The sequence below is a fragment of the Pinus tabuliformis genome, chromosome 7 (assembly GCF_031772625.1).
Source record: "Pinus tabuliformis cultivar Carrire ecotype Pingquan chromosome 7, CPIR1, whole genome shotgun sequence".
In the NCBI taxonomy this organism is placed as follows: domain Eukaryota; kingdom Viridiplantae; phylum Streptophyta; class Pinopsida; order Pinales; family Pinaceae; genus Pinus; species Pinus tabuliformis.
Genome location: NC_142293.1, coordinates 2,025,763,262 through 2,025,788,505, shown reverse-complemented (window position 1 = coordinate 2,025,788,505; position 25,244 = coordinate 2,025,763,262). Strand labels below are relative to the sequence as shown.

At 38.4% G+C, this 25,244-nt stretch overlaps 1 protein-coding gene across 2 annotated transcripts in view; it reads right to left on the bottom strand.

Annotated features, from left to right (window-relative positions):
• Positions 1-25,244, bottom strand: part of LOC149256630 (uncharacterized) — a 396,827-nt gene that overhangs the window by 228,309 nt on the left and 143,274 nt on the right. For both annotated transcript variants that reach the window (XM_089460804.1, XM_089460805.1), the window contains exons 6-7: positions 8,726-8,854; positions 8,498-8,623 (exon numbers count right to left, since the gene is read on the bottom strand). In XM_089460804.1, coding sequence (XP_089316930.1) covers positions 8,498-8,623; positions 8,726-8,854 — 255 coding nt within the window. The remainder of the gene's footprint in view (positions 1-8,497; positions 8,624-8,725; positions 8,855-25,244) is intronic.

The following is a 25,244-nucleotide window of genomic DNA, read 5'->3' as shown; positions in this document are numbered from 1 at the left end:
ATCGTGTCAAGAACTTCACCTTGAAGGTTATAGCTATCCCATTCGACCCCAATGATAACGACAAGTACAAGGAGGCGATGGTGAGGGACAAATGCATCATCCTTGACGAGGTCAAGGATCATGTGGTACCACATATAGCCGAGAAGGAAATGGAAACTGAGATGTGGGAGGCTCTCAAGAACCTGTACCAGCGTACTTCTGTGAGGAGAAGAATGTTGCTCGAGAACCAAATGAAGTCGTATCAGATGAAGAAGGGTCAATCGAATGACTCCTTCCTCGAAGGACTGAATGAGATCCGAGATCAGTTGATTCCTATAGGAGCGACATCGGATCAGGAGCTTATGGTGAGGACAGCCCTTAATGTGGTCTCAGAAAAGTGGGAAGTGTTTGTCCAGAGCATCCTGGGCAAAGGGACTCCCCTACCTTAGGACGAGATGTGGGCAGCTCTTCGCCAGGAAGAGATCAGACGGTAGTCAAAGACAGGTAGCATAAGCAAAAGGATCAAGGTCAAGCAGGAGGAGGAGGATGTGGCCCTAGAATCTAAGGGAAAGCAGGAGAAGCGGAAGAAGAAAGATCTCTCCAAGATCAAGTGCTTCCACAGTGGGGAGATGGGTCATTATGCGACCCAGTGCCAAAGGAAGAAGAGTAAGGGAGAGTCTTCCGAGACTAAGGAAGTGCTAGCACAGGCAGAGAAGGAATTTTTGACAGACGATGATTGTGCCATGAGTGCACACGCGCCACTTGAGCAGAAGTGGGAAGACATCGAGTTGTGGTCAGGCGAACTACAAGAGATGGGTAAGATCCTCGAGGTACCCAGCCTCTTGGATTAGACCTTGCTAAGGGAGCCCCGACGAGTAGCAGGACTGGCTGAGTGGGTGGAGACAGATGCGGATGGAGCGGCAGAGAGAGCTACAGTGCAGGAGTCCCAAGACAGCGTAGAGCTAGCAGGCTGCAGCAGTGCGAGAGGCACAGGAGTGTTGCACCAGTGCAGGAAAGCACAGCGAGGTGTGCAACGGTGCGAGATGCAAGGAGTTGTTGTAGCAGCGCAGAGGTCAGAGAGAGGGAGGACTTGTCAACGTAGAGGGAGCTTCAGCATCAGTGGGTGTTTCTAGCCCAACAGGAAGGTCAATTGGGAGATCAATTACTTACTTCTCAGTAATTGAATTGCAATGCAGCAGTGGGCAGCACAATGAAACATGATGAGAGGAGGTGCAGTGGGGATGCAGTGCTGGGAGAAAGGACCAGCAGCAGCACCGATGCACAGGGAGCTGTCGTACAGATGCAGCAGTGACAGTGGCAGAACCATGGGCAGCTGTACAAGAGGCAGCAGTGCAAAGGATGTTGGGCAGGAAGGCCTAGCATCAACACAGGTACTGATGCCTGATGATCAGAGTAATACTTAGTGAGGAGTATTGCTAGAGCACAGTCCTAGCTAAGAGGGAGTGTTGATTCGGGGTAGCATCGAATGTGCTCTAGCCATGAAATTTGGTAGAGAGGTTGGGGCACATGAGATCTCCAATACCCAGAAAGGGTTTGGGAAAATTCTAAACAGATCAGGGGATATTAAAATAATTAATATTTTTAATGGAGTCCCTAAGTTTAAACTTAGGGAGAATAAAATATTAATGAGTATTAAGATGAATCTGTGTTAGAGTGGTCCAAAAGACATGGATCAAGCCAGATCTAATCTTAGCCGTTGATTAGGGACTTAATCTCGGCCGTTGAATCATCAACAAGAAAAGTATAAGAGGAGGCTTGAGGGTCACTTGGAGATTACACCAGATGATCGGTCATTCTATTCTCTAGAGCAGGGTTAGCTAAGAGAGAAAATCAGTGATCAGGAGAGCAGCTGAGGGGTATTGAGTATAGAGGAACAGAGAAGGCAGAGATTGTGTCGGGAGAGTAGCGAAGCAGCCAAGGAGGGTGACACAGAGCCAGCAAGGGCTCACGCCAGGTCACGCAAAGGCAACCAAGTGTTGCGCAGAGCACCAGAGGGGCCAGCATAGCTGACGCAGAGGCTCCCAAAGATGACGCAGGGCCTCCTGGGGCTAAGGCAGGCCAAGAAAGGCTGACGCAGGGCCAGCGTGAGACAGAGAGGGGCTGATGCAGTCCAGATTGGGCAGATGTTGGGGTTGCAGGAGTAGTTTTGTGCTGAGGAGCTGCCAGAAGGGTTTTCCGGGCTTTCAGCCAAGAGATTTCTCTCAAACTGTGAGGTATAGCTACTAAGGAAATTCTCTGTTGGGCAGGCCAGTTACAACACCCAAATTGTACTTTAATATTGCTTAATAAGAAAACTCTTAGATAGTTGCACCGGTTTTCCTGCATTGGGTTTTTCCGGGGACATTGGTCCAAAAATAATGGTGTCATGTGGTGTGTTTGTTCTTGTTTCTTTTAGTTTTTGATCTGTAATATGTTGAGCATGCACTATTTATTTTCAGTATTTACTTTGTAAATATCTTCTTAAAGAAAAATTAACAAGTAGGTAGGAATAAATCAGAAAAAGTGCATGAAGGGTTTTTAAATTAAGTAAACTTAGAAACTTCAACAGCGAGTCCTAGTGTTATAGATCGAGTCTATGTAAAATTGATTTGAGAATAATCCAACTATTTGGTTAGGTTATTTTATTACAAATTGCTTGGTCTGTTGGGTAGTCTGTGAGGGTCTATCACAAATGGATTTGCCCCCTTATGATGTAAAAAATATGAAAATCATGATGTAAAGTGTCTTGAGGGTTCGAAAAATAATTAATCCCCTCATAGGTTAATTAATTAAATTTTCTGGCCAAAAATTAATTCAAATCCTAACCCATAAATTTAATTAATTCTAGGTCCTAGGTAAATTTAAATTCTCCAAAGGCAAAATTCGTCGGTCGTTAAAATCAAATTTTAAGAAGTCCAGGGACTAAGGTAAATTGATTATTTCAATAAATTTTAAGCCTTTGATCCCTTGGGTTAAGTCAAAGTCAAAATTTTGAGGAAATTAAATTCAAAATTAAAATTCATTTAATTGAAAAATTCGAATTTCCTCAAGAATTTAATATTCCGACAAATGGGATTAAAAGAAATTTTAATCCTCATCAACAGTCGAGATTACTTTCACGAGGATCACTCGAACTAGTCGTTGAAGGATTTATCTTTAGATAGGAGGTCATTTGTCAGTCAATTCATCCGACCTTTGAATTGTGTGCTAAGTGAAAAGCTCTTGTGTAATTTTTATTCGGATAAAAAAGAAAGACTTTGGGGTTAATTTTCGTCGGTGCTACTCTTCATTGAAATACTCTAAGATGTATCGTTTTCATGCGTAAATATTTTTTTAGCCATTAATGATAGCTTCTAAAGAGAAATTTGGGTACGGGTATCTTGCTCAGTCGCTGGGGTTTAAGTGATAATTTAAATTTTGAATGTAATAGCATGTATCTCTATTTATCTTAATTTTATTATCATTTTCTTGCTCTATTTTGATAGTTGAATTGAGTTTTGCATAATGATCTTGATTGTTAAACCATCGGGCATTCGGGGAAGTTTTTAGTTGGACCAGCCAACTCCCGATTCGTGTTTTCTGAAGAGCCCAGCTTAATTCGATCCCAGGCTTATCATAAGAATTTTACTGATGATGCATGAAGGGTTTCGAGCTAAGCACCTCCTTTAAAATCTTAAAACTTAATTTTTTATGTGGGAAATTGATAAATTTCGCTGTTGAGAGCCTTAGATTATCAGATCTGGGAGCGGAGTTAGACTCACACTCCCCAGATCTGATAGATCTGTCATTCCTGTGCATAGATCTGTAAATTTTTTTGGTTTTCTGACTTGGGTTTTTCTGGGTTTTTGTATATATTGTTTGGGTGTTTTATTTTTGTCTTGCAACTACAGATCTGAAGAAGAAAACTTTGTAGAGTCCAGATCTAGGCCTGGAGGGTAATATCTGGATCTTTGGGGTTCATAAACATCATTTTTGCGTGGATTCTATCCAGATTTTTGCAGTCATAAGGGTTTTTATATTTTTAAAATCTGGAAATAATTTAAATTTTCAGTTCTTTGGCTACCTGTCTGTTTACTGGGTTTTCAATCTTTGTGTTGCATAAACCATTTCGCTTTTTTTTTATAAGGCCCACAACATTTTGTTGTTCCCTGGGGGTTTTTACTTTCATTGCTGCAAATAAATTTCTATTTAAAAAAAAAACCTCAAACGCTGGCCTAAGTCTGCTGCAAAATCCGTCGTCGGTCCAACTCCTCATCACCTGCAAGCTGCTATACCTGTACGCTACCTCTATGATCCCTCTACCCAGTTCCTTTTACCCTCGAATCCGCTACCTGCTCTGGTTGTCTGCTCTTCGACTGGCCACCTACACCCTGCGATTTTTCATCCTCTGGCATCCTCAAACCCTCTCTACTAACCTGTAGCCCTCCGCCCACGCTCCTTCAAATCCACGTCCTTCTTGCTACCCACAGTTTTCCCTTCGACCAGCAAATCCATTGTCCGTCCATCCTTGCTCCTCGCTCTATCATCGTAGCCCCTCTCCAAACCGCACACAGCGAATCGTATTCAACTTTCCTTTGTTTTCCTTTTTTTATTTCATAAATTTGTATATGCATTAGGTTATAGGCTTGATTTTTGTTTAGAATTTAAATTTTAATTCATTCGATTTTATTTCATTTACATTGTATTTCATTTATATTGTATATACATTTCAGTCCTGTAACACCAATTTCCTTGCACGAATAACAGCATACTCTTATAGTGGTGACCTTTTTTTGCTTTGACCGGTGTCTCCATAAAGAGGTCGGATTGGAGGACCGTCTTTCGGCCATTATAATGACAAGGCAAGATCTGTACCTCGGGTTTGTGGTTCTATACCTTGGAGAACTGTTATGTGGATCATCATATAGTGAATCTAGATCTCGACTCTAGGACTGTGGCTCGAGCTTCAAGTGCAACATTCAAACTTCATAATAATTAGCAATAAGGTTGTCTCTCATTATTCGGATTAAGTGACAAAATATCTCCTACAACTGTAAAGGACCAGACTGTAGTGACACTTGAACAGTGGCACAGTGATTTTGTAGAACCCACCTTTGGACAGTGAAGAGCTCTCTCTTGGACAGTGGACAATGAAGTAAATCAAGGACGAGTACAAAGCAAAGCCAAAGTGTTTTCGTTTTTGAAGTGGTGAAGCCATTGAAGAATATGCCAAGAACATTGAAGTAAGTACTTTACACATTCTCGATTAAACAACAAGATTGGTGTCCTTGTGATCCAGGTGGATATTGGTGGCCACCCGCCAATTCCACTTGGACCCCACCATTGTTTCTTTCGATTTTTCAATTTCCTTAATTGTAGCACAGTTTACTATTTTTCCCAGTTTTTCAAGTCCTAAACTTATGGAGCCGTTTTGAGGCCCTAAACGGCGTTTTTTTAGCAATCTACCTACAGTGATTTTTTGATGAAATCGTCTTTCCTGTCGTAGTCCACAAAGAGATCTTTCTAACAAGGTATCATGCATGTCAAACGGAGATAATATGACCAAGTCGCGACCCCGGGAAGTTGACTATCCAACTAACCCCAACGGGCCCATAAACTCTTGGAGTTACATCTCCTCTAGTTAGGGTTTTGGTTGTTTAGGGTTTGTTCTTATTGTTCAATAATAAAAACGCCCTTGAGCCTCATTGTAACACAGTTTAGAGGCAAGTAGCCGCCACATCTTTTCTCAGAGATAAGCTATCATCGCCCGAGCTAGTCTTATTTCCATTCTATTTGTAAGCATATTTCAATATTTGATATTAATGAAATGAAGTGTTATTTCTACTGCATCTTTGTATTTATGGTTATATCTGTAATTTGTTGCGTTCCTATTTAAATTCGATCACCTTGGAGTTGGTGCTCCTAAACACAAGGTAGGTGCCTTGGATGAGATAGGGTCGAAGCCCTAGAGGTCGGAGCCTCATCAAAAACCAAGTTGGTGGTTGGAAACAATTATCATACATTGTATTTGTTCTTTTATACTCAATAAAATTATTCTTATACGTTTGTCTGATTAAATTGTGAAGAATCTAACTGGTAATAATAACAATTGAAAAAAAATATTGATTCACCCCCCTCTCAGTATTTCCAACACTCAAGAGATTTATCTAAAGGGAAAGCAACTGTTTAAAACCCCTTCCTATCTATATTGCATTAATAAGAAAATAGGGAAGAGATACAAAGCTTATTCAAGCCTAAACAATCCCTACACAAGTATAATATATCTCACTACCTCACAAGTTGACTCTAACCAATACTTAGCCAATTTTGTTGCATGCTAAGCTCCTATTTCCTTGCGTTGTTTCCTTGGGAATTAACCCCCTATTAATTAAGGAAATTCCCAATTAGAATTGTGCAATCCCTGTAGGCCCTTCTCTGACTGCATGCACCACCTGTACAACTCGGAAAATTATACAATTGATAGTACACTGCCCTTGAACTCCAATCTCAACTGGGTAACTCAAATTTCATGCATGCATGAATTAATTATGGTTGATTTATCAGTTAACTAGTTGAACACTTAAGTTGCACCCCACGGCTAGACCTCTTACTAGTTCCTCCAATAGCTGGAACTAGTTTAACTTACTTTAACTCAGTTTAACTAAATTAAATTATTACAACTCAAATTAAACTAATCCTAGGCTCTTAAAATTTAGGAACCTCTACATGACTCAAGTTAGGCCCTTAACTCAAATTAACTGAGAAACTAAGTGAAATTAACTTAGTTAGCTCATTCTTTTTGCTTTGTGACGAGAAATCTTAATTCAATTAAAGGGAAAATTAAATCAAAATTTTTTGTTGCCATTTTCAACACTCACTCTCAACAAGAAAGGGATTATCAGATACTCATTATTTTCGAATTAGGCTCCATTTTTCTTGACTTGATAAGCTTCCTTGGTAATTTAATTTATATATATATATTCTCAACAACAACAAAAAACTTCTTAAAATCTCTTCTATCTTTATAATTTTTTTAACTTCTTTTCTTTTTTTTACTTTATTTTGTTTTTTATAACTTTTTCTCTATATATATTTATAATCTTTCTTTTTTTTTCTTTTTGAAAAGTTACAACCCTAGCGAAATGTGGCTATTCACCTCTTTGGAGTATAATATAAAATATATGTCCACTTATGTGCCTTTGATTCGGTTAATTTTCTCCACGTTAAAAATAAAACTTACCGTTCACTTAAAGATATTTGTATTCCTTTTGTTCTTCTTTTACCTTGAAAATACCATGGGTTGCTAACACCTCGAGCTTGTAAACCACTTAATGAAGAACCAAGATAATCTTATCTACTCTTAGTTTTAAAGATATTTGGAAAGATTCCCTTTCGACTTTATCATGCACTTCTATCAATAATGTAGAACCTTTTTATATATATGAATGTTCTTCAAAATTTACATCGGACTATTTTTTTTACTAAAACAATTAATATGTCAATGGCCAAAGGTCTTATTATTATTATTTTTATTTTTTAATTAATATTTTTTCAACTATTTTCTTTTATAATCTTTTTTTCCAATTCCTTTTTTTTTCGAACGCTTTTTTTTTAAGTGGCCAAGGGCCTAACCAAAAATGGAGAAACTCCAACTCGTGTAGCGAAACACTTTAGTTGCAACAACAAGTTGATGGCCAAAGTTCGGGATCTACCAACGTGGCTCTAATACCAATGTAAGGAACAAAGTTCATGTACTCAAAGGAATGCTCTAATACCAATGTAACGACCAAAAGTCGTATATGCAATGGAAATCTTTAAAATACTTCAAAGACGTAAATGTCCATTGTAAGACATGATACTGTATATTGAATATTGTATAAGAATTGATATGAGATATGAGATGATTACAAATTAGAATGAGAGTCTGCTTATATACCCTAGGTAGGTGCCCTGTCATGAATGGTCATGTCTCTAAGACATGCCTCTTCATTACTTCATTACTAACTAACTAACCATTAGTTAATTAATTATTATTTATTATTATAATATTTATATTTATTACTTTTATATGAATTATATTCATAACACACACCTACAACCAAACACTCACCGGGCACACTTACTTGCTTTTCAAAGGCACACATGTGTTCCTCTGTCTTGCTGGCAGTTAGAGCCAAGGAAAATCTTTAAGAAAGCAGTAACCAGGTTGTATTCTAGATGGGGCTCGATGTGAGGTCTAATTGGGACCACATATCGGGGAGAACCCCTTGAATGTTCGCAGGTCCAGCACTATCAACATTGCACTATAGTGATGTTTTCTTGTTGTTGGTAAACTTTTGACTAGATAAGGATTTTTTTATGGGTTTACCTTTAATCTATTAACTCTTGTCATCTCAATGCATTATGTTTTTGTTGGTTGTCCTTACCACCCTTTTTTATGATAAAATGCATGTAAGGTTTTTGTATATTAATGGAACATAAAGTATTTTACTCAAAAAGCAAATCAAAAAAACCATAAAGATACATTCATTAATCTTACATGAATAAGATAGAAAAGGGACAAAAAAAGTCGTTGTCCTTTAATAGTGTCTCCTATTCCTGTTAGGTTGAGACGACCTTGTCCATGAACACCTAAATTTGCATTGGAACATATAACTGATCTTTCCTGCAATGCAAAACAAATTCAAATTAGAATAATACAACCACCAATGTCAACAAGCAAGGGATAGAATTTTGGTAAGAGAAAATACACAAGATAATTGCATACCTTGAGCACCATGAGGTTGCTCGCCTCCAAAAGAGAAGTGCCAACCATGGCATCTGCTCCACCATCAATTTCCAACTTCGAATTCCACATTAATAACATTTTCACAGACATTCTCAATGCTCCATATACCTTCAATATGCCAAAAACTTTTCCTTAGAATGTATAATACCAAATGATGCATAATACAACATTCCAAAAACTTAAATACAACCATCTAAATGTTCTATCACCATAAACAATAATATATGATGACTAATGGAAGCAAGTCTTCCAAGCTAAATTTCTTGTTTAGCTATTGCTACAAAAAAATTCCCAGTCAATTTGAAACCTACAAAAAAATATAGAGCATAATTGTCGAAATGGCTCAGTATATCTTCTTCAGGTGTAGGACAATGCTAAATAATAATTGGACAAAGTAGTATCTAATAATTGGACAAAGTAGTATCTAATAACGAGTAATATAAAATCATGTGATTTGACAAATAGATGCACTAGATAAGCAGTACAGGAGCTCAGCCTGAAAGATGCTTGGCCATGAAGAAAGCCTCCAACTAGAAAGATAAGAGTTTTTGAAAATATTACATATGTTTTAACTCCAACAGATGAGAACCAAGGTGTACACTGGATTTGAGAAACTGATGTCTATTGGCAATAATAATCAGCATAAACTTTATCGATTGTTAGTCATCAGTGTCACGGTTAAGAAGGTAACAATCAATTGGAATGTGATTGTAAATGAAAGTACAAGGATTTTCATACCTGATTCGAATATGAAAAATAATCCAAAATTTTTAATGGTGGTTGATGAAAAAACATCAAAATAATATGGTAAGTAAGTGCAGGTTGAGGAACTGTGATCGAGAGGTATGTCCATGAAGAGAATTTCAAGGATGAGACTAGAGATGCTCCATGGAAGACTAGTAGTAGCACTAATTTTAATGGCACAGCATATAAAGGAAGACCTAATTGGTACTACATCACCTCTGAAGACATGCAGCTGGAGGAACTTCAGCAACTGTGAGATGAAAGGCCAAGCAAAAGATAAACTAAAAGGTAAAAGAACATAGGTTTAACATGTTAATTTTGCATCAAGGTCAGTGGTTCAGCATTCCCTTTAACCTCAAAATTATGATTATGCCAAAGGGTGCGATGAGTGCAAAACAGCCATCAAGGCCTAAGAATGATGCACTCATACAAAAAACACCTGGAACTTGCCAGAGCTACTTCGGCTATGAATGGATTTATAAGACAAAATATAATGCAGAGGATTTGTTGAACAAACAAAAGGAAACATTAATTGCAAAAGATGTTGCACTGCAGGAGGTAGTAGATTATGAGAAAACATTCTCTCCAACAGTGAAATTGGTAACAATAAGAATGGTGATAGTGATGGTGGCATTTTTTGGCATTGAAATCTACCAAATGGATGTAAAAAACACTTTCCTCAATGGAAATTATAAGTATATATGCACCAACCGCATGGATCACAGGTAGAAAGTAACAAGCATTTGGTAAGTAGATTAATAAAACTTATTGGTGGATTGAAGCAAACTCCAAGAGCCTCATGTACATTTTTTGATAAACATTGTATAGGATTTGGATTCAGAATAAATCCTAATCCAAATTTTTATGTCCAAAGCACGTGTGATAATTTCATCATTTTACTAGTTTACGTATGACATAATCATCGTAGTTAACGAGGTAAACACAATTTAGAATGAAATAAACTGTCAGAGAAATCTAGGATGTTTGATTGTGAGACCACTTCTACACCTATTGAGGTTGTGCTAAAGTTATAAGGCACATCGAACTGTGAATTGCCAAACAAGTCAATGTACAGAAAATAGGCAGATAGTGTTGTCCTCCAAGATGTTCCCTTTTGGAAAGGAACTATGCCAAAGCATCTATTTGAGGTTAAAATGTCCTTGCTATAAGCCTCAAAGGAAGAATCTTTGGGCCAAAGGGGGTAACCCTTAAAACTCTCAAGGTGTCGCCAGACAAATAAAAGTGTTGGAAGAAGATGCATGACAGATCTAGACCAAAACCACACGAGGTCTTGTACATTGAGCACCATTCTCCTATGTTACCGGATCCTTCAGTCCCAGCGGCTGGATCCGCGGATCCCCGGATGAGAGACGGATTCAGATCCGGATCCACGAAGATCCGCCCCGCCCAACATTTGTCTGTCTATAATATGGTTTGACGTCAACACATATTTCCAAACTATATCTCAGCACAGAATCTAGAAAGAAAATATCAGTGGATGAATAACCCGATATCGGAAAAATCAGCGTGCAGGAGTTCATTAATCTGTGTGTAATATGGTTTGACGTCAGCAAATATTTTCAAATTATATCTCAGCGCAGAATTCCAGAAAGAAAATGTCAGCTGATGAATAACGCTATATTGGAAAAATCAGCCATGGGAATAATTAACAAGGGAGTTCATTAATTTCAAGATTATAAACCTGCGGTTAACCATTGTATAAATTTTATTTCAAGATTATAAGATACCGATGTTGGGATATTCTAATTAAATTATATGTTTATTTTAGAAGTTTGATGAAGTAAGTTCTATAAAGTAACTTCATTTAATTTAAATATAATAACTATTAAATTATAGGTTTATTTTAAAAGTTTCATAAAGTTAGTTTATTTAATTTAAAATTTAAATATAATAACTAGTAATTAATGTTTCAATATTATGATACATTAATTTTAATATATTAAATTAATAATTATTTTTTCCATCTGAAATTAATAATTATTTTAAAAATATTATATAGAAGTTTTATATTTAAAATTTTAAACAAAAATTATAATTTTTTTATTGTATCCAAATTTAATTAATATTTATAAATAATATATTAATTCTGATACTATTTATCTAATATATCTAATATTTATTTTTATAGGTACACTATATAAAAATTATATATTTAAAAATTAATATATGTTTTTATTTTATTTTTATATAAATTTAATTTTTAAAAATTATAAAATATTTTATATTGTTTGTACTTGCCGTATCCGGATCCTGACTTTTCAAAAAACTAGCGGATCCATATCCGAATCCGGATCCGGATCCAAATCCGTATCCGCATCCTGGTAACTTAGCCATTCTCTCATACTATTAGACACATAAATCCTCAAAATACAAGATGCAAGGAGGATATTGAAGAAAAACAAATATCATTAAAGCATATGAGGGTGGCAGTGCAATAAACTCGAGAATCAAATAAGAAAAGTGTACTAAGGTCTTTAAATATCAATCTAATAAACTAAGGAAATCCCATAAGATAGAATAACCACAAATGAAGATTAATATAGCAGAATATGTTGAAATGAGGTTGTCATTGATGTCAACCCAAGCAGCACTAGAAGAAGCCCCACCTTTGAAGACACGAATAAAAAGGCAAATCACAACTTTCAGGGTCAAAGACACTGTCATTGGATGGTCCTCGTCATGCCAATTCCAATGGTATATGGCCCGTCACAAGACTCCTCACGGTTTGGGAAATATGCCCAATCAAAGTTATTCCACCGTCTTGTGGTCAAAGTCCCCAAAAAGGAGATGATGTGGCAGCATATAATTAGCTAGAATATGGCACATATCATAAGGATAAAAAGGATGTTTTATCGAAGGGTTAAATTTAATTGTTGAAGTCAAAAGAACACGGTCCTAAAATTGGAGGGAATATTTGGCTCCAATTAAAATTCAAATTTAAAATTATGTTTCCCTCCTTGTTTGTCAAGTCGGCCTCCTAAGGGTCTATTCTCTCCACTATAAATATGGATCGATTCCTCTCTCTCAAGGACAAGAAATCTCACTCTATTTATCTATTCTCAACTCTGCGGCCTTGGAGTAGTTCTGATCATCTTGCATTGGAGATCAATTTCTGATCAAGTCTTGGGTTTATGGCTTGTATCTTTGGTATGGGTTTCATTGGGTTCTGAACTTGTCCTGCAGGTGGTATATCTCTATGTACAATCAAGCACTTGAGCCTTTTTCTTGACAAGATCCCAGGCTCCTTGTGGAGCAGATTGGGCCCTCCTTTACGGCATGACTCTGAGCTCGTTCTGAACAAGTTCAGAGCTCTTTTTTATGCATCTCCAGACCTGGTTTGAAGGCAGATTGAAAGGAAAAATTGTGGCCCCTGTTGAACACTCATTCTGAGGCTCTTCCTGTGATCTAAAGCGTGTGGATTTGCTAAGGTTTTAACAATGGTTCATATCACAAGCATTCTCTGAAGGTGTATCTGCCTGTGGCCCTGTATATGACCAGTGAAGGAGAGGACTCGCTGAGGTTCTGAGGCCATTCGGCCTTCTCATCAAGATTCAAGACCCATCTTAAGCAAATTTTACACTCAGTTTATGGTGAAGATTTAAAGCACATTCTGATCTCATATGATCATGTGCCCTAATCAAGAGCCACCATCTAGCACTAAGGTCAGTCACTTAAGTTTCTTCTGGGTGGTACGTCATGATTTTACTTGTAGATCTGCGCACTATTTGAAGAGCCCTCAACCCCTATTCTGAAAGGATCCAATCAGCTTCTGAGGCAGTCCTGAAACAAGCCTCCTTGGGACACAAATCTAAGCAGTTGAGAGTTACTCGTTGGCAGAAGTCTTAAGGAACCAATTGAAGATTCGTTCTGAGAATACACGGAGACTTGAAGCTTTTGTGAAGAGGATTCGACCCTACAATAGAACATACTCAGAGCTCCAAAAACTATGCTCAAGGATCCGTGATCTGACTGGAGATTTCTGAAAATTCTGAGAAATGTTTTGTCTTTTACGAGAAGAATAATAAGCTCTAAACAGTGATCTAGTTCTGAGAACTTAAAGCCCTAATTCAAGGATTAACTATCGTGGAGAAATCTATTTATATCTTCAAAAAATCTGAAGTGGTGTTTTGGCTCATTGCTAAAGGTTTTGGGCTACATTAATCAACCAGACTTTGTGCACATTTAATCTACTATTTCTGAAGTCTGTGAACGTTGGTTCTGAGCAGTGAGACTGGTATATGACCAGCACTCCTTGATGACATAGATCACAGAGCATTTTGTATATTTTGTAAAATGTCTTGCATATTGTACATGGCAAGGTTGTCTACATAAACTTTGCTTGGATCCACTTTGTTGACAAGTGAGTTATGGCAGAGTTGCATTGCACTGTGTGTTTAAGTATCTAATTAGGCAGTTACACAGACCTCAAATATTCTCAGCTTATCTTAAGTAAAGTTTTCAGGGGTTTCATCTTCAATAGACATCAGTACATCAAGGAAAGATAAAGCAGAGAAGGCAGTGGTTGAAAAATTCCGGTCTTGCTTGGCAGTAAGGGTTACATTGAATATCATTGTAAGTGGGTCATTATGACTGGTACAGGAGACCACAGTTGTTTGTCCATTTTATTATATTCAGGGTGGTTGGTTGGTGCAAGGCAAGTGAGTGAAGTATCCTTCAAGTCGTAGCCTGGAAACACTTCAAGACAGGACGGTGGAGTGTCCTTCCAGTTGGAGCTGATAAATTGAATGCTTTTCTAGAGTACTAGGGAGTTGGAGTTTTCCCTCCAGTTGGAGCTGAAGCATAAATTTGTACTCTTAAAAATATTAGAGAATTGTTTGGTGATTTTTCTCCCAACAATTAATAATTTACTAATTGATAAAAAAATATTGATTCACCTCCCTCTCAATATTTCCAACAAAGTAGCTCCACTTTATTAACAATCAGGGTTGTAGACCAGATTCCTGATAGTTACAAACTGTAATACACCACAATATATCTCTAAGACAATTATAAATGGACAAATGGGCATAGCCACAAAATGTCCTCAATATCATGACATATGGCTCACAAGAGCATCAGCAAAGGGGCTTGTTTCCCACCAAAATAGGTAACCCCATAAGAGAAATTCTTCCTCCTCCTTTTGACAGCCATTTAGCCAGCAACATTGCATTGCTTAGTACATGACATTATGCCAGGACACTCTGCCATCTGCACTGGTCAAAGACCTCTCACCATCCGACATCCTCTTGAAGGAAGGTGGGTCATCATTTCATAGGTACTTTAACCATATGGCAATCATGAGCTTTTACTTAATGTTTTGGGCATTCTAACATGGATTAAGGGGTGATCTAGATGGTTTACCCAATCTTGACAATAAACCTCTTATCTCACTTTACTAGGGAGCGTAGTTTTTCAACCTAGTCAAATGGGACCTCCTCTAAGGCGTTAGGGTTATAGGAGGGGCACTACTTAGGACACTTGGATTGAAGTTGCGTGTCCATGATATTCCATAGTTACCACATTCAATCATTGACAGGATTTCATCTCCATTCTCCGGGCTTGTCATCATTGGTTCATTAGGATTGGCACCCCCTTATCCTCATCCTCAAGTCTGGCTAAAAAACTTTGCCCTACAGATTGATGCAGCTAAAAGAATGTTAAAAGCATAAAATGGTCATAGTGAAAGAAAAAGAAAATTAAAATGCAAAAGATGGTTTGGAAATTAATTAGCGTGTGGGCAAAACCTAGCATTGTTGAAATTTCTAAGTATTACCCATTAGAAATTTTATATGTATTCTCTAGCTTATTTCTCATACTTGTTAATTACGAAAAAAATATTTGAACATATAAATATTGAAATACATACAATATAGTCTCAACCATCTACAGATCAACAGCTGAAAGAAATAGCAAACGCACAAGTGACATCTTTACTTTTGGACAACTCGTCCCCGGAAAAACCCAACTTGGGAAAACTGATACAGCAATTCTAAGGGTTATTTTATTATGCAGTCTATCAGAGTACCATTGGGTGCCAAACCAGCGCACCTGACAAAGAAAATACTTCGGCAGTAATACTGTTAATTTTAGGTATGTTCTATGCTAGAGCAATTTATTTCAATTTTCACAGTTAGCTCAATATCTTTTCCAGATTAGCAATCACATCAGCATTAACATAAACTGCAAATAGAACATAAACATAAATTGCAGAAGATAAGCCAAGACAAGAGGACACAAGATGTGGCACTAGCCAGGGACAAACCCCAATGTGGGGAAACCCTTGATCAATTCTTATTTTATGTTCTTCAAAGTTCAGCAGAGAAAGTGAGAGAGATAGTACATTTACAATAGAAGTCAACATTTTGACTTTTGATATTTGCATGAAATCAGTTGAAGACATATTGCTTCAACTGATTCTCTAAGGTGACTCCTTCACTTACCATAGTGTTGCCTCTCATCCACTTGTTGCACCTTACTGTGTAGCACCATGCTATATCATCACAGTGTTGGACCTAGATGACTGAGTTGCTCTCATTTGCTCTCATCATCATGCTGCTCTTTACTAACATGCCCATTATGCTGCATCTTCCTTCATCATTCCTTCCATTGAGATCATCATGATGCACATTCACATTAGTGCCATCGAGATCAAGTTTGTGAGATCATCTTTTATACCACCATTCACTGAGATATGAGAGTTATATCGAGATCAAGAAATGATCCTATAACTGTCATAAGACTGTAATTAAGAACATATCACGGAGATCATTCCTTGTCATTAATATATACTCATTGATCACCAAGTATAAGTCATATCCTTACAGATCTGACTGGGAGAATGCCGAGATATATTATGAAATCATAGTGATCTTCTATACTATAATAGTTATGCAGAGAACGTAGCCCTTCTGCTTCAAACCCTAACCACTGCTGGCCATTATGCTGAGACTGCTACAGGAATACCACCTGGATCTACTTCATCAATGGTATGCCAAGATTGTAATGTTGCTTCAGTGATGACTGAGATCACCGAGACTGGGAGGAGGCTGAAACTATAACAAGACAGTGAGGAGGCCGAAACTCCATGACTGCGTATAACTGTCTTCATTAACTGTGTATAAGGTGTTTCCATGTCTGCGTATAAAGAGTCTCCATGACTGCGTATGGATGTCTCTATGACCTGCGTATAAGAGTCTTCAAGAACTAGTATAAGAAGTCTCCATGACTGCGTATTGATGTCTCTATGACCTGCATATAAGAGTCTTCAAGAACTGCGTATAAGAAGTCTCCATGACTGTGTATGGATGTCTCCATGACCTGCGTATAAGTGTCTCCATGAACTGCGTATGGATGTCTCCATGACCTGCGTATATGTGTCTCCATGACCTGCGTATATATGTCTCCATGACATGCGTATATGAGTCTTCATAACTGCATATAGAGTCTTCATTGACTGTGTGTAAATAAGTCTTCATGACTACATTGGAATAAGTCTTCATGACTGCGTTGGATCAGCTAGGGCATCATACTAGGCCAGCGTATACTCTTTAGTGTCTCTCCTTCACCAAAAACCCAAAAACGTGGAGAGGAGGAGATCACATGAAGAGTGTATGGAGATGACTTCAAGTCCACTCCTATTTATACTAAAAACATAGATGATGAATAGAAATGACTATTAGGCTTCTGAGCCTACACAAGTTGCTGGCCGACTTGACAATTTGTCTTATAACACAAATAAATTCATAACTCCATGAATACTTATCGAAATCGGATGATCTTTAGATCAATCCTACACCTCTCGATGAGAGGGATCCAATAAAAATATCTGTTGCCATAAATAAGATGACCTACATGAAGTTTGGCCCTAGTTGCCAATTTTAACAAATACCTCTCTATTCGGAAGCATATATTTAGAAAATCTGCCCAACGAAACCCTCTCCAGCACAACTGAAGCATTCGTCAGCCCTCCTAGCCTCTGCGTCAGCCTGAAAACCCCCCACGTTAGCTCTCTGAGGCTCTGTGCAGCCTCTCTGGCTCTCTGCGCTAGTCTTTCAGAACTATCTCTACCTCTCTGTTACGTACTCACTGCCCCTTGCTGCAAACTTATCACTGATTCTACTTTTCAAAGCAAACCCCGTTCTAGAAAATCGAATCACTGATCTCTCTAGTGTGTTCTCCAACTGACCCTCAAGCCTCCTCTTATACTTTTCCTTTGGTCCTTCAACAGTCGAGATTACATCTCTAATCAACGACTAAGATTAGATTTGGCTTCATCCATGTCATTTGGAACCTTCTAACCCAGTTTTATATTAATACCCATTAATATTTTATTTTTCCTAAGTTTAGACTAAGGAACTCCATTAAAAATATTAACTATTTTAATATCTCCTAAACCGGGTAGAATCTCCGCAAACCATTTCTGGGTCTTGGAGACCTCATGTGCTTTAGCCTCTCCACCAATTTTCATGGCTAGAGCACATTCGATGCTACCCCAAATCAACACTCCCTCTTAGAGAGGATTGTGCTCTAGTAATACTCCACACTGACCATTACTCTAATTATATGGCACCAGTACCTGTGTTGATGCTAGGCCTCCCTGCCCAACATCCTCTGCACTGTTGTATCCTGTACTACTACCCATGGCCCTGCCACTGCCACTGCTGCATCCGTACGGCAGCTCCCTCTGCATCTATGCTGTTGCTGGTCCTTTAGCTTGACATTGCATCTGCACTGCAATCCCCTCTCATCATGTTGCATTGCGCTACTACTAATTGTTACTGCACTACAACTCAGTCACTGAGAAGTAAATAACTAATCCACCCAACTACTGACATCCCTGTCAGGTTAGAAACACTCCCGATGTTGAAGGCCTCTCTGTCGCTATCACGTGCTACCTCTACTGCCTCTGCACTGCTGCTACAACTCCCTGCCTCTTGCACTGCTACAAACCTCTCTGTGCCATCCTGCACTCTTGCAACCTCCTCTATGCCTCTCGCACTGCAGCAACCTATTGATTTTGGGTAGCATCGGATGTGCTCTAGCCACAAAAATTGGTGGAGAGACTAAGGCACATGAGATCTCCAATACCCAGAAAGCGTTTGGGCAAATTCTAAATAGTTTGGGAGATATTAAAATAATTAATATTTTTAATGGAGTCCCTAAGTCTAAACTTAGGTAAAAAAAAATATGTCAGACCAGAAGGTAACTCCTCAAATCAAATCATATTGTTCATTCAGGTTGTTCATTATATATACAAGAGGGAGAAACTGTTCAGTTCATCTCCCGATGACTCTTCATCTTTTCTATTATTTATTTACACTAATTACAATTGTTCACCCAATACCTATGATTAGGTGTCAACATTTTCCCCCTTAATCTGAAGGGATGTTGGTGAGTCCAAACATCGTTCTGAATCTTTCAAGCTTTTCTCTTCCAAGCACTTTGGTGAAGATGTCTGCAATTTGCTCATTAGTGGAACAATGGCAGAGATGGATTGTTTTATCCTCAACATGATGTTGAATCAAAAGATATTTAGTATTGATGTGCTTCGTTTGATCATGGAACTTTGGGTTCTTGGCCAACTTTATTGCCGAGGTATTGTCAATCATGAGTGGAGTCGATTGTACTTGTTTTACCTGCAAATCTTCAAGAATTTTCCTAAGCCACACAATTTCTTTTGTTGCCTCAGCTGCTGCCACATATTCTGCCTCTGTTGTGGAATCTGCTGGCACTGATTGTTTGCGTGATCTCTAGGAGACAGCTCCTGATCCAAGACTCATAGCATAGCCTAAAGTAGATACCCCAGTTTCTTTGTCTCCATCGAAGTTTGAATCAGAGTATCCAATCAAGCTTAAGTCACCCACCTGTGTATACTTGATTCCAGAGTCTTGTGTTCCCTTCAAGTACTTTAGAACTCTTTTTGCAGCAGACCAATGTCCCTCACAAGGCTTTTGCATAAACCTGGAGAGGATTCCAACAGCAAACGAAATGTCTTGTTTAGTAGTAGTTAGGTAGTTGAGACTTCCTACGAGCTGTCTATACTTTGTTGCATCCTCAAATTCTTTTCCTTCAATGGATGTGAGCTTTAAGTTTTGTTCCATTGGAGTAGTCAAAGGATTGCATTCTGTCATGTCAAACCTGTTCAACAGATCTCCAATGTACTTCTTTTGAGAAAAGAATATGGACTTCGGATGTTGAGTTACTTCAATACCAAGATAGTAATGAACATAGCCCAAATCAGTCATTTCAAAACCTTTCCTCGATTCCTTCTTTATGGATGCAATGTAGCTCTGATTGTTCCATGTCATCAAAAGATCATTTACATATACAACAAGATATACAACTGTTTTGCCAACCTTCTTGACAAACAAAGTTGCATCATCAAGATCATAATGTTTGAAATTGAGTTTCAGAAGATGCTCAGTTAGTTTTTCATACCAGGGTCGCGATGCTTGTTTGAGGCCATACAAGGATTTCACAAGTTTGCATACTTTATGTTCATGTCCTTTTACAGCAAATCCTTTAGGCTGGGACATAAAAACATTCCCTTTTAGATCTTCATTCAAGAAAGCAGTTATCACATCCATTTGATGGACTTTCCAACCGTTCTGAGCTGCTAGGGCAAAGAGTGTCCGGATGGTAGCCCATTTTGTTGTGGGGGCAAAAGTCTCCTCATAATCGACCCCTTCCTTCTATGCAAAACCTTTTGCCACAAGCTTGGCTTTGTGCTTGTCAAGTGAGCCATCAGTTTTATACTTGTTCTGGTAGACCCACTTGCAACCAATTGGTTTGGTTCCCAATGGAGGATCAACCACCTTCCAAGTGTCATTCTTTATCAGCGCATCATACTCCTTTTGCATCGCTTCTTTCCATTCATCATGAGAAGCAGCTTCTTTGAAGGAATTTGGTTCAAAATCTATAGACAAATTCAATTCACGATCATAAGAAACATCCATATCAGCAATTGAATCATGAATCAGAGTCATCTACATCATCTCCATTTTTCCGGTTTGAATTTCTAGTTCCTATCTTTCCAACCTCATCAGGATGAACACTTTCAAGTGTCTTTGTCAGCCACTTTAGGGAACCTTTCTCAAATAGTCCAGGCTGCTCCGTTGATTGAGTTGGGACTGAATCAAGATTGAGTCTCCCAATTCTGTCAATCACATCACTCAAAGTATCATCAGTTGTTGGAGTTTCATGCGGGGGAGAGAGTGCTTCAAAAGAAGATTCCACAGGTTGATCTAGTATAGGAATCCCCCCTTCAAGATGTGGAATCTGATTATCAAATTCTTGAAATGATTTTTCATTTGCGAATCTATCCAAGTGATCAAGTTGCCGCTCAACAAAATTGTCAGTTTCGGATGATTCAAGAAAGATTACATCTCTAGATACAACAAACTTTTTATTGACTTCATCATAGAGACGGTATGCTTTGGAGGTGTTTGAATACCCCAGGAAGATACACTTACGACTTCTTGCCCCAAGTTTGTTTCTATGTACCTTTGGTATCAAGGCATAACATGTGGAACCGAAGACCCTGAGATGCTTTACCGAAGGAATCTGCCCATACCACATTTCATAAGGAGTCTTGTTTCTAATAGCATTAGATGGACATCTATTCTTTACATATACAGCACATAGAACTGCATCAACCCAAAACATCAATTTTACGTTTTTGAAAAACATCATGGAGCGTACCATATTTAAGATTGTCCTATTCATTCTTTCAGCTACTCCATTCTGTTGGGGATTATAAGGCACAGTTGTTTGATGTTTGATCCCATGTTGGCGAAGATAGTTTTCAAATTCATTTGAAGTGTATTCTTTTCCATTATCAATGCGAATAGAACCAATATTAGATTGTGCATCATTTTCAATCCATGTATGAAAGTTCTTGAATGTTTGAAAAGCATCAGATTTGTTCTTCAATAAATAAACCCAACACATTCTGGTGTAGTCATCAATAAATGTCATCATATATTTATTTCCATTTGCAGAAGGAACAGGCATTCGACCACATAAATCTGAATGAATGAGTTCAAGTTTTCTATGTGCTCTTGAATGTGAATCATGAAAAAACTGTTTGCTATGCTTTCCTAGAATGCAAGCATCACATTGCTTAAGTTTCCTACGAATCGTAGGCAAACCAGTAACACCATTTTTCTTCAACAAGCGGAGGCTGTCATAGTTCAAGTGTCCAAATCTGGCATGCCATAATAAACTTGATGGAAATGTACCTTCTTCATAATGCGAATTGTATGAGAAATTTTGTGCATAAGCAGAGGTACCCTGCAGCTTTAAGAAGTCTTTCTTTTTCTATCCCTGTCATGACAAGTGAGTGATCTGATGCTTTTCTCACCTCAAGCTTGCCATCAAACATATGAATGGAGTGTCCTTGCTGGTGGGATGTGGACCAAGCACAGCAAGTTTCTCCTCAGCGGTGGGAGATAGAGAACATGATGCAGAAGAAAGTCTGGAAGACCAAGCAATTTGAGCCTGATTGTGCCAAGTCCTGATGGCTTGAGTTTTAATTTCTCTGCAAAGTATACTACTCCATCAACATTGTCAGTAAATTCTTCAAAAAAAACTCTTCTAAAAGTCATGTGGCAAGTTGCTCCTGAATCAAGCAACCAATCATTTTTCCAAGAAGCAAGTGAACCATTAAATAAGTCTTCATTTACTCCAATATTACAGCGTGCCACAACATAGTGAGCAGATTCAAGTGCTTTACCTTTGTCTCTGTCATTAGTTTTACCTTTGGGTCGGTTTCTTTCCTCTGCTCAATTCTGTCCCAAGGCAACTTGCATGTGGATGCATCATGTGATCCATCTCTTTTGCAACATATGCAGTGCAAATCTGAGTTTTCTCCTTGAGAGTGTCTGCCCCACCTGCCTCTGAAATTTCTTACTCTTCCTCTTCGACCACCTCTTCCTCTGGAAGAATCTTGAGCAAGATTCTTTTCTCTATGAGCAAGGCACATAGCCTCTTCAAAAGATTCAGACGTTGTCTTCTTCCCAAAAGCTTTCTCTCTTTCAGCGAATTTTTTCACAAGGGAGTCAAAGGTAATATCTTTGAGGTTTCCATTTGCTTGCAATGACTCAAGATAATTTGAGTAAGTGGGATAAATTGCCTTGAGAAAATCTATCAGAGGAATATCCTATTCAACATTAGTGACTTTGATATCATGCATTATAGATTTTACTTCTGATGCAAGAGCAAGAGGATCATTATTTTGTAATTCAAGGGTGAAGTGTTTAATCCTGAGTTGAACAACTTCAAGTGCAGAGTGTGAGTCATAGAGTTCCTTCAGTTTTTGTAAGGCTTCGAAATCATTTGAAAATGATGAAATATGGTGACTCACCTCTTCATTTACTAATGCTGCAATCAATGCATAGGCCTTGTTGTTCTTTTTTTCCCAAATGGCGAACTCCTTATCTGAGGTAGGTCGTTCTGGCTCTTTGTCTCCGTCTCCAACACACACTCCTTTCCACAACTTATTGAAAATGAGGGTGTGTTTTATCTTCCGGGACCACTCGGGATAGTTCTCCTTGCCAGTGAGAACTATACCCACAATAGATATGATTGAATGCATTGTAAAATTTGTGTACTGTGGAAAAAAATCGCTCTTCTACTAGTAAAACAAATTGCACTTACTGTGTAAAAGAAAAAAATTGCGTTGTAGTAAAATATAGTTTTGATATGTATATATCAAAGGTATATACAGCATCGGAGAGCAGTATCAGGAGGCAGTAAGGCAATGATATATGGTATGCGGGCTGTGGAAATGTATTAAAACACATATATTAACAAAACCACATATATTAACGCATATATCACAGTAAAAAAAAACGGGAGCAAATTCAAACCATGGAAGCGTATCACCAAACCATGGCAGCATATCACCAAACAACGGTATGGCCTGCGGGGAATGTATTAAAAAGCAACGTAAACTGATGTGGAGAGGCGTGATGTCGCAGGGAAACAATGGTATGATACCGGTGGTATGCAATGGGAGGTATGATACCAGCGATATACATTCAACGCAATGGTAAAAAATAGAGTGTGGTATGCAGCGTATCCAAGGTCAATATGCGCAGTGGGTAGAGCAGTGTTATATATGACAGAAGGAGGTGAATACATGTATATGCAGAAAACACATGTATATATATGACATCGGAATATATGGTATGGGCAGCGGTGGAATATTAAAACGCATATGACAGTGGATATGGTATGGAGGTGTTTCAACATAGCATTTCAGTACATCCATTCACGCAACATGGAGGAGGCTCACCGCACTATATCATTTCCAGGCAACACAGACTCGATCCTCTAGCAAGGTTATCTGAGTGGGCCACGGGGTTTAGAAGGCCTACGGACGGTGGGCGCAAGAATCAACAGAATAATAATGATTCGTAGGTGATATGAGAGAGATGTCAGTCGGCAAAGGATTCAGAACATAGGCAGAATAGGCAGAGTAGGCTGAATAGGAGTTACAAATTAAAGAGGGAAGCCAAAAATAGCGCTAGCTCTGGTACCATGTCAGACCAGGGGGTAACTCCTAAAATCAAATCATATTATTCATTCAAGTTGTTCATTATTATATACAAGAGGGAGAGACTATTCAGTTCATCTCCCAATGACTCTTCATCTTCTCTATTATTTATTTACATTAATTACAGTTGTTCACCCAATCCCTATGATTAGGTGCCAACAAAATATTAATGTGTATTAATATAAAACTGTGTTAGAATGGTCCAAAAGTCATGGATCAAGCCATATCTAATCTTAGTCGTTGATTAGGGACTTAATCTCGGTCATTGATTTGTCAACGAGAAAAGTATAAGAGGAGGCTTGAGGGTCACTTGGAAAACACATTGAGGGAGACCAGTCAGTTCAATTTCTGGAGCGGGGTTAGCTAAGAAATTTAACCAGTGGTCTGGTGAGCAATCAGGAGGAAGCAAGTGCGGAGCAAAGAAGCAGGATCGGCCACTGGAGATCAGCGCTGAGGCAGGAGAGGTAGACACAGAGGGAGAAGAAGACTGCGCAATCACTTGATGGGTTGCGTGAGTGACGCAGAGAGGCCCAGGGCTGACACAAAGGGTTTGAGAGCCATGTAGAGGTCAGTCGTGCTGACGCTGGGATTGAGACAAGTGTTGGAGAGTTATTTATCTCTGTGGGTAAGCCAGTTCGGCACCCTGTTGTACAGAAAATTGTTGAATAGTAAAATCCTCCCTTGCTGCACCAGTTTTCCCACATTGGGTTTTTCCAGGGACTGTTGTCCAAAATATCTGTGTCAATGTGTTAATGCTTGTGCATATGTGTGTATCTGTATTACGATGTAAAATCTGCAACAGGATTTATTTTTAATGTTTATTGAAGTAATTTCATAAATAACTTATTGTGGAATAAGTAGGAAAATAAATCAATGGCTGCAGTGTTAGAATTTTCACATGGTATCGGAGCAAGTAATCAGAGACAGAAAGGGAAAATCAGTTATGGGACGAGACCACGATGCAAAGGCATCCACGTCAGGGGACTCACACAAATTTTTAGAAGATTGCACAAGAGAAAGAGATTTCAATCTCTCTATGTTGGCTTCCAGACTGGAAGAAGAAGTGGCATGTATGACTAGTGTTGCATCATCAGAAGTATGGTATATAGACAGTGGAGCTTCGTGACATATGACGAGAATCAGGGAGTGTTTCTCAGAATATCGAGAAGAGAAGAT